Source organism: Macrotis lagotis, chromosome 3 (assembly GCF_037893015.1).
Source record: "Macrotis lagotis isolate mMagLag1 chromosome 3, bilby.v1.9.chrom.fasta, whole genome shotgun sequence".
NCBI lineage: Eukaryota > Metazoa > Chordata > Mammalia > Peramelemorphia > Peramelidae > Macrotis > Macrotis lagotis.
In genome coordinates this window covers 43970690-43986257 of record NC_133660.1, presented here as the reverse complement: position 1 = coordinate 43986257, position 15568 = coordinate 43970690, and the positions used below count along the sequence as shown (strand labels likewise).

General features: G+C 38.1%; 1 protein-coding gene across 1 annotated transcript in view; it reads left to right on the top strand.

Annotated features, from left to right (window-relative positions):
• PRKG2 (protein kinase cGMP-dependent 2) overlaps positions 1–15568 on the top strand; it is a 139843-nt gene that overhangs the window by 108446 nt on the left and 15829 nt on the right. The window contains exon 15 of the mRNA XM_074228569.1: positions 7904–8067. Within this exon, the coding sequence (XP_074084670.1) occupies positions 7904–8067 (164 nt within the window). The remainder of the gene's footprint in view (positions 1–7903; positions 8068–15568) is intronic.

The following is a 15568-nucleotide window of genomic DNA, read 5'->3' as shown; positions in this document are numbered from 1 at the left end:
ATATGAGGCTTCTGGAGAACTTCTTGTTCTTGTTTTTTCTTCTCCTCCTCTTTCTTCTCCTTTTAAATTCTTCATCTTTCCTTTATTCCTCAGTTCTCAATATTCTTCCTTTCCCCAGCCACTCAATTGCTTCTTTTATTTTTTAATTTTCTTTTGGAAGTCTTATGACAGGTTCACTGTCCTCTCTTCTATTCCATCAAGTTATACTAGGGAGATCTTAGATTAGTGAGGAAGAAACTCTCCTAAATGAAAGATTCCATATGTAAGGTTTCCAGTCTCCTGCTTCTTGGGACTTCTAAAGCCAGTTGCTAATTATAGATCTTTTATTTATTATGAACATATTCCATAAAGACTCACATGAGTGCCTGTTATTCCTTCCAATAGAACACAAACTCCTTTAAGGCTAGGACCACCTAACACAGGTACTCACAAACTAATAAATGTACATCAACAGAAATGGAGACTGATGAATTTTAAAAGGCTGCTATATTACCTCTGAATTGAGACCTAATATATGGAGCAAGGTTTGTTCAGTGATGTCTTTGATATCAAGAATAAAAACTAAGATTTTGCTGGACTCTTGCTCTCCCAGAATGAATAAAATTTTCAACTCAATGGCCCCTCCCAGATGAGCTGAAGCACACACTGCAGTCATTTAACTGAATGGACGTAGATGAGATGCCGGGAGCCCCTTGTTGAATCAGTAGCACGTTAACTGCACACTTACCTCATCAGTGAGTCTCTCAGTGGCATTGGTTTTTCCATACCAGAACTCTTAAATTATGGAGATAAAGTAACTGAACCATAGTCAGTGACTGAAGATAATTTTTTAAAATTACATGTTACAGAAAATAGTAACTGTCATATCCTTTTAACTTCCACATCACTGGGGCACCAAAGCCACATCTAAACAGATACATTTAAGAGTTAGGAAGAGAGAGAAACAAGTTGAAAGGAATCATGGAAAATTGGTTTTGTGCCTCCCAGATCCTCTAGAAACAGGGTCAGTCCCAAGTATATATAAAATTTCTTAAAACAGGTAACTTCAGGGATAAGTTTATTCAATAACCCTCTGTTTATTGTGAGTGGGCAGTGAGTCAGTGTAGTGGATTGAGCACTGGCCTTGGAGTCAGGAGAACCAGAGTTTGAATCCAACCTCAGACACTTGCCACTTACTAGCTGTGTGACCTTGAACAAGTCACTTAACCCAGACTGCCTCCCATCCAGGACCATCTCCACCATCCTAATTCATAACTGCCCACTGGACCTACATGACTCTAGAGGAGAAAGTGAGGCTGGGGACTTGGCACATCTTCCCCCTACTCCGATCTAATCTTTGTGCTTGTCATGGTATCACCTCTCTGATGTCATGGTCTTCTTTGAGAATGAAGAACCAGCATCAATTATTGTGATCAGAAAAGGTATAAACAAAGACTCCTGGGCTCACCAAAAATGTTCACCACTATCATAGAGGACATCCAGACTTTTTTGTCCTTCAGTTATGTCTAACATTTTTGACACCATTATGGGATTTTCTTGGCAAAGAGACTAGAGCAGAGTTTGCCATTTCCTTCTCTGGCTCATTTTACAGATGAAGAAACTGAGGCAAACAGGAATGAGTGACTTTCTCAGAGGCACACAGTCCAGAAGTGTCTGAGGCTGGATTTGAATTCAAGTCTTCCTGATTCCAGGCCCAGAACCCCATCCACTGAGCCATCTAGTTGCCTCAGGAGGTCAAGTACAAAGTCTAAATGGAAATAAGATTCCTTTCCAATTATAAGATAGATCCTCTTGAGGCCCTAGTTTGGGGATGATTGAGATCCCTGAATACTCAAAAGAGTTTGGCTTAACTATACACATGGGGATTTCAAGTGGATGAAGAAAGCTTATTATTCAGACAGCAATAGGCAGGAGGAGAGCTGCTGGAGATGCGGCCTAGGAGGTGGGCAGACAAGGAGTTGGACCGTGAACTGAGCAGGGGAGGAGCTGGCCGGACTGCCACTGGACGGCACCTTTCAGTCCTAAGTTGGCAGATAGAGAGTTCTTAAGGTGTCCAAGGCACTTGAAATACATCATCTCATTTGACCCTGAAAGGGAGATCACTGGGATTATTCCTCTTTTATAGATGAGGAAACAGAAGTGAACAGAAGGTAAATGACCTGTCCAGGACCACACAGTTAGTGTCTGAGGCAGGTTTTGAACCCAATTTTTTCCAACTCAAGTTCATCATTCTGTCCACTTTACTACAGCATATTTCACTTTTAATGACTCTTAAATTCTTCCTCAAACAAAAAAGCTTTTTTAAACAAATAGCAATATTTTATCAAAATCTACCTAGTTTTGAATCAAATGATATCAAAGTCTCTTAAAAAATTAACATTGTGGGTCACTCAAAGAAGAAAGGAAAAGGGGAAGGCTGGTATGATTGGGCTGTAATTTATTATTAAAAGGAATAAAAGTTGGAAATGGAATTTAGCTGCAAAGAAAGATATACTCCAACTCAACTGACCTGAGGTCCTCAAGGAGAGATAATATGTAATCAATTTGGAAGGTCAGACTGGAACCAGATGGTGAAGCTCCCAGCAGTAGTCTTGGAGGCAGTCGGGAGCCTCTGAGGATGCTTGAGAAGGGGACTGATGCGGTTCAGGCCTACAGCCTAGGAATATCAAACTGGCAGCCACGTGGAGAAGAGAAGGGAAAGGGAGGGATTAGATTCAGGAAAAGACATTCAGAGGAGATTAAGTGTAAAGAGATGAAGGGGCTTGGGGTAAATGGAGGGAAGGCAAAGGATGGGCAGATGAGGAGGAGGAAAGACTAGTTAAGATAAGACTCAACAACTGGCAGGATATGGAGGGCTGAGAGTAAAGGGTTGAGGATGACTCTGAAAGAGGGTTCAAAAGATTCAAAAAGGAGAGCAAAGTTGGAAGAGATAATGTGTCTGTCTGAGGTGCCACTTCAAAGCTGGCAGATTGGCAAATGTGATAAAAAAGGAAACTGTTGGATGTTGGAGGAGGTGTGGGAACAATGGGACTCTAATGCATGGTTGGTGGAGTTGTGAAGTGATCCAACCATTCTGGAGAGCAATCTGGAACTATGCCAAAGGACAATCAACCTGTGCAGACCTTTGGAGCCAACAATAAACAGCACTGCCAGGTCTGTATCCCAAAGTCAATCTAAAAACGGGAAGAAGACCTTGTTTGTACAAAAATTTTTATAGCAGCTCTTTTTGTAGTGTTTGAGAATTGAAAATCAAAGAAATGCCCCTCAGTTGGGGAACGGCTAAATGAGCTGTGATATATTATCGTAATGGAATATTTTTGTGCTATTAAAAATAACAAGCAGGATTGGAAAAATTTACATGGACTGATACATAGTAGCTTTTTACAAATATTGTCTTATTTGATCCTCACAACAACCTCAGGAGGTAGATGATACTGTAATCCTCATTTTAAGTTAAAGGAAACTGAGGTAAACAGAGGTGAAGAGATTTTCCCTAGGGTCCCACAGTCAGTAAATGTCTGAGTCTGACTTTGGACTCGAGTTTTCCTGACTGAAGTTAACTATATTTGTATTTTATAACCAATAGGAAAAAGTCAAATAACTTATAAATATCAAACTATGCATGTTCCTCCTTGAAATGTCTTCCCATGCTCTTTCTTAAGACCCACCACAAGATTAACCATAAGTTTTTTATATTATTGTAATGAATTTTACATTCACAATCCCTATCTTTAGGATATAAGTGAATCACCATTAACCTACAGAAAAGCTGTTTTCTGCTATAAAACATTTCTTCTAATTGTGATTTTTCCATCTTTATCATAATCACATCTTTGTCATTTCCATTATATATAATATATTCTCTTACCCCTTTTTAACATATGAACTTTTAGATAGAATTGAGAAAGTAAAAAGTTAACCATGTCTAGACGTGATTAAAAGCAACTCTAAAAATTTTCCATCCAAGTGCTTTTCAGAATTCTTTGTCTTTCACTTTGAATTATACTGGTTATTCTTTCTATTTTGTGAAATATTATAGTATATTATGGTATCTTATTTGTGACCCAATACTATAAGGAACTACTAACATCATCTCTTGGAGACTTTAGCATAAGCTCGTCACAAGGGATAAATTTTACCCTTTCCAAATGTTGATGTTTCAAATGTTACTTTGCAAAGATACTTGAAATCTCAGTGTGTTTTAACTTTAATTTTTTGTGGGTTTTATCAGTATACTACATTGAGCAAAATGATTATTAATAACCAATTAATATTGGGACAAAGATCCAAGGTTTTTTTTTCACTTTTTATTTCACAATTTAAAGAGTAGGTCAAAGCAGCCTCTGAAGGACAGGGCTAATGAAGAGATTGAGTTAACATTTTCCTGAATCTTGAGTGGAACTCCACTCAACTGGAAAAAGCTTATTTTTGATTAAAGGGGAAAGAGGACCTAAACTAGGTGAATTCTAACCCACTGTTCAACTTCAGAAAGTGGGCTGGGTAGAAAATAGTTCCTTTTGTGTAGATTTCTGGAGGCAAAATGACCGCAGATGAGTCTTTTTGTCCAAGAGTGACAAGATCACTCAAGCTTGTTGCCTAGTCTCTTTTTAGAATAAGCCCACCTCTCATTATAAAAATCAGAAATAAAATTTTCTCATTAATGATTCAAGAATCAGAGTTGATACCCACCTTACAGGAACAACCTTTCTCCAAGTGTATTTAAGCATGCTGGGGCCTCCAAAGGTCATTTTTAGCCTCTGAGCCATTAGCCCCATTTGATTGATTGTTTGCTAGCTATAATTAATAAATTGTTAATTAAATTAAGTGTAGAGATCATTACATGCAAAGTAATTTCTCTAGAAAGTTACTGCAAATATAATTTTGTTTAGTATTTTCTAAGGATATTTTCTAATAAGGGATCTGCTTACTACCAGGAATCTGGAATGAAAGGTAGTAAATTAAGTGCTATCACATGAACTTTATAAAAGTTTCCTAATAAATATTCATATTAATATTGACCAGATTCTATCATTCCATGTCCTCCAAGACAAAGACTTTGTGGGTATCGGTTGTTTTAAGTAAAATGTACTTTGTAGCAATTTTGTAAATGTGTTAATGACCTTCCATACTTCCATAAATGGAAAAAATTTAAATGTAATGAGCAAATGAGTAAAAAAGCAATTCTAAATATATGATTGCATTTTCACTTATCTAGACATAAAAATAAAATTAAACATTGCTTCCTTGTCCATTAAACTCCAGGCTTACAAAGTTAGGAAGGCAGTCCCACACCAATTCCCTGGCTCTATATAGAGAGCTCAGCTCATTTCAAAATTACTTTTTAATATCCTTGACAGTCTCATAAATGTACAATAATCTTGGTGAGCAATCCCATGTGGGTGAAAGAATCCCACTTCAAATTATGCTGTTTTAGCTTTCTCTAGATGATGAGAGGATCTTCCCTGACTTGTGTACAGTTCCTATATAGAGGCATTTCTAATATGATAGACTTTTTTTTTCCTGAGAATTTATACAAATTCTTTGACTTAAGCTGCTAAAACTTGGAAAATGCATTTTCTCGGACAACCTGAGCCAATTTAAAAGTACTCATTAATGCAAGACATACTTGTGGGAAAGATGGAGAAGTGTGTTTTAAACAGTACTGTAGTTAGATTGATTCAGAATTGATTGTTATTGCCAAATCCAAAAGCAGGTATTAATGGTTTGATGTCATCTTGGAAGGAGGTCTCCAGTGGAATGCTCCAGAGATCTGTTCTAATACTTTTGGCAGTGATTTGGATAAATGTACTCAATGGCTAAGTATGCAGATTACACAAAGATGGAAGGGATAGCTGATACACTAGAATCAGAACTCAAAAAGATATTGGCATATTGATCTGAATATTAATAAGTTGAGAATAGGGAAAATATAAACATTTTCACTTGGCTTAAAAAATCAATTTCACCAGTACAAGATGGGCCATCCAATTATTCTTTTGAAAAAAGGACTTTTGAATGGCAAGGAGTGAATTGCAAGCTCAGGATGAATCAACAGCATGATATGGGAACCAAGAAAGCTAATGCTACCTTAAACTCAGGTTCAAGTATGTGCTGCAGTGGATGGAGCGCAAGGTCGGAAGTCAGGAAGACCTGAGTTCAAATTTAGCCTCAGGTATTTCTTAACTTTGTGGCTCTGGGCAAGTCACTTACTCTCTGTTTATCTCAGTTTCTTCATCTGTAAAAAGGGGATAAACGAAAGCCCCTCTCTCCCAGGTGCAGTCTCTGGCACTGCTATATAAAAGTTAACTATTGTTATTTTTATTATTGTTTTTAGGCTGAATTTTAAAAATGCAAATTATCAAGAGACGGATCCTGCTTGACTTTGTTAGATTATATCTGTTGTATGGTTTTTCAATCCTGGCATCTTTTTGGAGGGACCTTGATTAAGTAGGAAAGTGTCCACTAGAGGACAGTAAGGATGGTGAAGTTTTTGATATGAAAGACCTGGGGATCTTCCCATCTGAGGAGCAGCTATAACTTACTATATTCTAAACACTGCCAAACACTACAAATATGACATCTGATCTTTACAAGAACCCTGGAGTTTGTTGTTATTATTATTCCCATATTTTTTACTTCCCATTTTACATAAGAAGAAACTGAGTTAGGCAGAGTTGAAGTGACTTGCTCAGGGTCACACAGCTAGTAAGTGTCTGAGGCTGTATTTGAACTCAGATTTTCCTGCTTTAAAGACTAGTATCCATTTCATCTCCTAGCTGCCTGTCTCTATGGTAGTATGATATCCTTTCATTCCCTTTCTTTTTTTGTTCTTTCCCTTTTATTCCCTTTATTTTCCTCCTCAGGAAAAAAAAAAGTATTTGACTCCTAATTGGGAGGCTAGCTACTAAATCTAAAACTTGATAATATTTTCTTTATTTATTTTTGGTTAAGACCATTGCAATATTATCAAGAAATCAAGTGCATTTATATGTTTTTAGAAGCCCAGATACAGTTTATCTACATATCTCCAGTGGGGAAGGTGGGGAGGGGAGACGAAGACTTTTAATTTATCTAGTATATAGTATATAGTGTATATACCAGATGCATCAAACTCAAATAGAACTGTGACAAAGGTTCCCTGTGTGCTGCATGTTCACTTGGACATAGAAAAACCACATGTTAACATGCCATTTATTTTGTTGAATGACATTTTATTCTGGTTGGGCCAGCACTGGGAGCATTTTGTGGTAGAGGGTAGATGGAGAGTTGGACTTGAGTGCTATTTAGGAGCCACATTGTCTGTGTGAACATGACTCTCATTTCTCCAGCCCACGATCTAAGAAAACCCTCCTGCAAAGGAGATGCCAAGCTACATTGGTAAATGGAGGTTTTTAAATGGGAGTCCCCCTTCCAAGGAAATTAATCATCATTCTATTGATAAAACCTAGTGTTTCAGATCAAAGGTCCTTTCCTGGTTTAGTGGACCTCCTATTTCATGACTATTCCACCAGGAAACTTCCTCAATTCTCAAAGGAGACATGTTCTATAGCTAGGGTACAAATTGTTCCCTAGGTCCCAGCAAGGTCTGCAAGCTTGGTTCAGCCTGTCCAGTGGAAGGACAGATAGCTGCAGATGAATGGCTGGGGGGGTGGCATCCCAGGGTCAGCCAGATAGGTTTGGAAGGTAGTTGTGTGTGGGGGGGGGCAGGTACAGATGAGGACAGTGTCCAATGTGGGAATACTGCTGACTGAGGAAGCAGAGTGTCCACCAAGGGGAAGGGACAGATACAGACTTTGGGCCTCTTCAGGACCCTTGAAAGGTTAATAGCCCCAACTTGTCAGGCTTGAGGAGAAGAGACGAGCCCTGGAGATCTGGTGAAAAATGACCTGCCCTTCTTTGCCAGGTGGATTTTGGATTTGCTAAGAAGATTGGATCTGGACAGAAAACGTGGACGTTCTGTGGGACCCCAGAGTACGTAGCTCCGGAAGTCATTCTCAACAAAGGACATGACTTCAGTGTGGATTTTTGGTCACTGGGAATTCTAGTCTATGAGCTGCTGACTGGCAAGTAAGTGACTCTATTCAGTCCATTTGAGGAACCACTATCAATGATGCTCTTGTAATGAAGATGAGTGGCTATGGCATTATCAGCCACCAGGTGGTGCTGCGGTCAAGGGCCACCCAGCCAGAGGGTCAGTCTGAGGATGCTGGGCAGAGGGAGGCTTCCCCTCTCCTTGGCTGGGGTGGGCTTCCCTAGCAGTTCCGCTCTTCTGCAGGCAGGGGCCTTCCCTAGCCAAGCAACTCTAGCCTCCTTCTATAGGAGTATATTTCTCTTTTCAAGTTCTGCCTCTGGGAAAAGGAAGATAAAAAGGCTTTGCTCAAATGCTTTGGGGATTTTAAAAACAGCTTTTAAAAAAAACGTAACTGTCCTTGCCTCAGGTTCCTTGCCAGGAGAGCAGACTGTGACATTAGCCTCCCCACTCTTCTCTCCAACTGTTTTAATGCATGTTTCCAAACTCTCTAACCTAATTCACTTAGGCAAAAATGTCTCTCTAAACAAGAAATCCTATTTACACACACATCAAAATAAATATTAATGTTAATCAATATCGATATCAATATTGATAGATATTTTAGATAGATAGATAGATAGATAGATAGATATAACTATACATAGAAATAGAGATAGATAAACAGACCCTAGGTCTGTTCTGCCCTAGGTAGAATCACTCCAGTTTGGGTTTATGATGATTAGCTTTATGACATTTACTGGTCTAAGAAATAAACATTTAGAACATAGATCAACTAAGACAAAAAGGAGGCAGGAAGTTTAAGGTAAGTATATTCATCAATATCAATATTGACAGATATTTTCTGATAGATATAGAAATAAAGAGAGAGACTCTAGGTAGAGTCACTGCACTTTGGGTTTATGACATAGCTTTGTGACATGTACTGGTTTAAGAAATAAACATTCAGAACAAAAGTCAACCTTTCCCAATAAAAGAAGAAAGCAGGAAGTTTAAAGTGAGTGTGTTCATATATTCATTTCTCCTTCTGGAGAGAGGGACAAAGACTAGGGGAGAGATTGTCGCTGCCCCTTGGCACCCACATAACTTCTATCAGAAATCAGGGCATATTAGGTGCTTTTACCTCAGCTCCAGGCTCATCACTTTTATTAATGGTGGTGAAAACACAACCATCTGTTCTCTTGCTGGGGATATTTTTTCCTTCCTCTTCTTTCTTTACTTATTTTAACCAATCAATCAAACTAATTTCTGTGTGTGTGTGTGTGTGTGTGTGTGTGTGTGTGTGAAAAATATATTTTCCAAAACAAGAAAAATTAGTGGCACTGTATTTTTACAAAACCCTTTAATGCCTAAATTAATAAACAGCTGGATTCTCCATTTTTCTTCTGCCTTTTTAATCTGTAGTAATGTGTTATTTTGGTTGAAGTGTTTGCAGAAAATCCAGTTTCATACAAGTATATAGTTGGAAAAGGAAAAAAATATTTTGATGGTCAAATTATATCTTTGTATTATTATGAAAATTGTTTTGGCTTTATGCTAGGGTTTCAGGGACCCCCAAGGGTTCACAGCCTATACTTGGAGAAGTACTATTTCTAGACCGAATTGGATACCTGAGGAAAGTTATTCCAGTAGCATAAAGAAGCTTGACCTTTACTAACTAAAAAGAAAACCATTCTGGACTCAAGAGAAAGCTAGCCTATGAAATCCAATATTATGGTATGCAAAGGTACAGACACAGGGAGCCCAGTGGAGCAACATGAGGCAGAAATGCTTTGGCACAGGAGGGAAACTCATGTAGTCTAACTATATATGAGGAGAGTTAGGAATTTTTAAAAATTATGTAAACATTTCATTTATTTTCCAATTATATACAGTGGTAGTTTCTATCATTTTTTTGCTAGGTTTTGAGTTTTACAATTCTTCTCCCTCCCTCCTTTCCCTCCCCTCTCCTCCAAACAAAAGGCAATCTGATAGAGGCTCTATGTATGCAACCATGATAAGCATAGATCAAAATCAGGTGTGTTGAAAGAAGAATCAGATCCAAAAGGAGGAAAGAAAACATTAGAGATAGCAAAATTATGTAAGGCATAAGACAACTTTTAAAACCTGAAGATAATGATCTTTGGTCTTTGTTTAAACTTCCTAGTTCCTTTTCTGGATACAGACAGTACTTTCCATCACAGTTCCCCTAAAATTATCCCTGATTATTGCACTGATGGAATGAGCAAGTCCATCGGGGTAGGTCACCACCCCATGAAGTAGTGTATAGAATGTTCTTCTGGTTCTGCTCATCTCACTTGGCATCAGTTCATGAAGGCTTTTCCAGGTTTCTCTGAATCCCCATCCCCTCATGATTTCTTATAGAATATAATGTACATATACCACAATTTGTTCAGCCATTCCCCAGTTGATGGATATCCCTTTGATTTCTAATTTTTTGCTACCACAAACAGGACAACTGGATGTGAGGCAAAGTTAAGTGACTTATCCAATAAGTGAGGCTAGATTCAGACTTCTGTCCTCCTGATTCCAAGGTCAGAGGTCTGCCTCACATCCAGGGCCATCTCCAGTCGTCCTGATCCATATCTGTCCATTGGACCCAGATGACTCTGGAGGAGAAAATGAGACTGGTGACTTAGCACAGTCCCCCCCCCCCCCCACACACACACACTCAAATCCAGTTCATGTGCTCATCATGGCATCACCTCCCTGATGTCATGGTCTTCTTGGAGACCGAAACACCATCTGCTCATGCCAGCAGGGGACTCCCAGATCAGGAGAAAGCAATATAGGAGCTCCTACCACCAAGCTTTAGGCCTCCTCTCATTGAGTCTCGTCATCTGAAAAAAGGAGAAATGTACAGAAAGGATAACTTGAAGACTGAGCCTCTTTTTGATAAGCTAAGTTTAGGTGGATTGCTGCAACCAGTTTATCTCTGATGAAATATGATTCAAGTCCAAAATAAATACAGGCTTCCCACAGGTTAAGCTCTTCAAGCTGATTCCAAGTCACTCGTGATCAGTCTTCATGAGTAAAAGTGTAATTGAAACCATCAGATCATGGGGTCTAAGTTCTGTGAGATTACAGAAAATGGAGGGGTTCTGCATCTGTTTTATAGAAAAAATACATTTTACAAACCAAAAGTAAATAGTTTCAAAATGAAAAGCTAGAACACAGTGTACTGTGCATCAGACAAATCCAAAATAGGAGTTATGATCTTGCTATGAGACAAAGAAATTATAAAATTTGATATCACCAGTAGAGATAAATAAGGGAAATACATTGTGCTAAAAGGAGCAAATCTAGAAAAGAATGAAAAGAATTATAAAAATCTTTAATTGTCTATAATTACATGCCAGCAAAACTGAAAATTCAAAAGAAATAGAAGTTTATCAATAAAAATATAAAATCCATATGAACAAAACCAACTAGAGATAGGAAATAATCCAGTTTCAGAAAAAAGATGTGAACCAGCTATAAAGGAACTATCCAAGGGCATTGGGGAGGGAGAAGAATGGAAGTCCTGGACTAGGTGATTTTATAAAGCTTCTTTAAAAATTAAGTTATTTCTTATATACAAATTACTCTGGAAAGTTGAGAAAGTACTCTACCAAAATCCTTTTGTGAGATAAAAAATATCCATAATATTAATCTGTAAACCTTGAAAATCTAGGGCTAAAATCAAATGACAGAAAATGTGAGTTAGACATTAAAAGTTTTCTTCTCTAAGATTTACTGTAAATCTATAGTCAAGGTCATCTATTGAAGATTGACCCTCAGAAAGAGAGAGAGAGAGAAAAAGAGAGATTGAGTATTTCTCCATAAACAAAGGATAAGGGAAATCATTAAATCTCCTTGGAGGTTTGTCTAGGAAGTTGCACAATATTAGGGAGCATGATTTCTCATCAAAGACTATCATCCTTATACAATAATACTATCTGGTCTAAATGAGAATGAGTTATTTCTTCCTAGACTTATATAAAGTATAACAAGTTTTCCAGCTTCCTGGTCTTTTGTTTCACTTAATTTGTAATTAACATTATGGGGAGATAACATTCCATTTCTTACTATAGAGAGAAATCAGACTTTTTTTTATAACCAGGAATATTGATTTGAAATACTTATTAATACTTATTCTTCAGCTCTAAATCAGCAGCTGGTGACAGAGTCGATGGAGCACTTGTCCTGGAGTCAGAAAGACCTGAGTTTAAATCCAATTACTTTCTAACTAAGTGATCTTGGGCAAATCATTTAACCCCAGTTTGTCTGACAAAAGGATCCACTGAAGAAGAAAATGGCAAACCACATTAATGCCTTTGCCAAGAAAATCCATGGATAGCATGATCTAGACATGACTGAATATCCATATCAACATCTAAACTTCTAAAGAATTAAACTAAGAGAATCATAGATCAAATGTTATGAATGACTATCAATTGAAAACTTAAAAAAATCTGGCAAAAAGACTAATAATTTATTCCAAAAGAAATCATTACAACCAATTTGGATTTAGAACAGGGATGCAAGGATGATTCAACATCAGAAAAATAATTAACACAATCAAATTGAAAAGAAAACATCCAAAATGACATGATTTCATCAATAAATCAGAAATAAATCTCCACTGAAAAGCAATACTTCATTTATGCTTTGCTCACACCCTCCAAATTTATAGAGGCAGAAATGAATCTTCTTCAGTATAACAAAAACTACATGAAACCAAAAGATAAAAAAGAAAAACCCAAACAAACCAGTAAAACATTTCAATATGAAAAGAAATATGGGGGAGACCCAGTTCCCAGAAAGAAAATGGAATAGGCTTTTTTTTTCAGAATAAAGAAAATTGAAGAAACATCAGGTTTCCCAATAAATAAAGGGATAAAATTAGTATCATTATTATTCCCTATTATTATTTGACATCTTTGTAGAAATACTGAAAAAAGCATCTCAAGGTAGGCAAAGAGGACACACGTCCTCCTGTTTTCTGATAACATTGTGGTTTTATTTAAAGAATTCTAGAAGATCGATAACTAGTTGAGATAATTAACAATTTTAGTAAAGAATTATTATATAAAATATACCCAGAAAAACCAATAACATTTCTATATAATGAAAGAGGAGCTCTTTTTAGATTTTAGCAAGGTTGAAGCTCATAAGAGGAAAAAAGAGAAAATGAAATCTAAGTATGAGCCCCATTCTGCTATGATAAAAGCATTCTACCACCTGGAAGGAATTCTGACATTGAGAACTTGATCTGCATATAAACAAGGCAATGAACTTCTCTCCAGTACAAATTCCTTTATCCCTTTTATTTCCAGTCACTTCTTTAATTTAAGATGCCCAGGAATCTGGAAAATGGTCTTCATAGATCTGGCAACCCTGAGGAAACCTTACTGAACTGGGAAGAACTGGCTAGCCAGAGGCTGGACACCCACACCATTTTTGGAAGGCCAGGAGCCCAGGGCTGAATTGGAGAAACTTCTTCCAGATCTGGTCCAAGGGTCTTCATCCTTCTGGAAGATCAGAGTAGCATTTGAACTGAAAGAGCGAGTTTTCCACCTTTCCAAGCCTGAAGGTAGAGGGGGTGACTGTGGTAGGACTCATGAAAGATCCAGCCCAAGGTGTCCAACAGATCACTGGTCCATCCTGACACCAGTGAGGAGCCCATCCACAAACCATGGTGCATGTCTGGCAGAAACACCAACCCTAGCCCTATGCTGGGACTAGCAGCAGGTCCACTGTGCCATTGTCCCTGACAATCAATTCTTTCTGGAGGACCAGAAACTATAAATTTAGCAATTGAGATTCACAGCCATTGCCTCACTTCAAAGGGGAACCTAGGGAAGGCAAAGAAAGGGTCTGATAGAAACAGTTTGAGTTGCTGCTCCCATTGAGGGCAGCTAAGTGGCACAGTGGACAGAGCACTGGCCTTGTAGTCAGGAGGATGAGAGTTCAAATCTGGCCTTAGATACTTGATATCTACTAGCTGTGTGAACTTGGGCACATCATTTAACTCTGCCTTGAGTCCATGCCATCTCCAATCATCCTGATTCATACTTGACCACCTGGCCCAGATGGCTCTGGAGGAGAAAGTGAGGCTGGTGACTTAGCACAGCACTCCCCCCCCCCCCCAATCCAATTCCTGTTTTTGTCAATGGCTTCCCTGATGGCATGGTCTTCTTTGAGAATGTAGGACAAACATCACTACCTTTGAACTTTAGGTTTGTACCCACTCTCCCTTCCCTCCTCTCCTTCACTCTGCATCTTTGTGGGACAGAGAACTCCAGGTTTTGGCAGAGATAGTCTATCACTTCTATTTTTGCTTTGCCATTTGAGTAAATGAGAAAAAAAGGGACTAATTGAGTTTCCTGCCTTTTTGGTTATGATAAATGTGATGGTTTGAGGCTATGAACCATAGTAGTAGGAAAAATTATCTATGTTACTAGAGAGACTAGTTATCTGAAAAATGGAAAAGTGATCTCAAAGATTCTATGGTGTGGGAACTTTTGTGGGATATTTTTGGTGCTCTTATTTGCTAAAGCTTCTCTGTGGACCTCTTAGTTATACAGGAATCCTCTGAAGAAAAACGAGAATTTTTCTTTTGTTCTGGGATGCATTTGGGCAGCCTCTTTTCTGGTATATATTCCCTTTACAAGTTATACCAGTTTCTACAAGATGACTTTTCCTCATTTGAATGCTAAAATATTAAAATCTGTTGCATTATTCTATCCATTACAACTAGGGACTTATATAAGCAATATATGAATATTGTATACTTCCAACTCTGAGACCTAGCAATGCAACTTGATAGATAGAATTTGAGAGGATATCGAAAGCATTTTGTAAGATGCAGTTGAAACTTTGGGGAGAAGTGAAGTAAGTACCCGCTTAAGAATAGGAGGAAAAGGACATGATGCCTTTTTTTCTGAGAGGTACCTGAGAATATGAATACCTTTAAAATTCCTGACAATAATGGAATTTCAGAAAGTACATGATTAAAGACTCTTACAGAGAATGAGAGAATTCCGCATAGTGATATGATGACAAGAGAGAGCATCTAGAGAGATACTCTCAGGACTGACCTGGAAAAAAGACATCTCCCATCTCAGTGCTAAGGATGTGACAACAGAGGTTGTTAAGTCTTCAGTATTTTACTGCATATTGTGGTTCATTGCTGTGACACCACAGGCCAAGGTGAGGACATTTTTCAGAAAAACCCAAGTCATGTCCCCTCAGAGAAGAAATAGGGATTATATGGTTCAGAAGTATGACCAAAGCACCAGGGTATTGGAAGGGATCTGAAATGAAAAAAAGGCAGACTCCTTGTTGTTTATCCTTCATTCTCAAAGAGAATCATGGCATCAGGATTTAAAAGTGAATTGGATTTAAGTGAGGCAGGGTGCAAAGTGACCAACCTCATACTCTCCTCTAGATCCTCAGAGTCCAATGGCAATGGCCCAGGATATGGTGGGAGGACCTTGGCCTTTTTAAACTAAGGTCTTGACTGTACCAGAATGAGTGTGGAGTAAGGAGCATTGA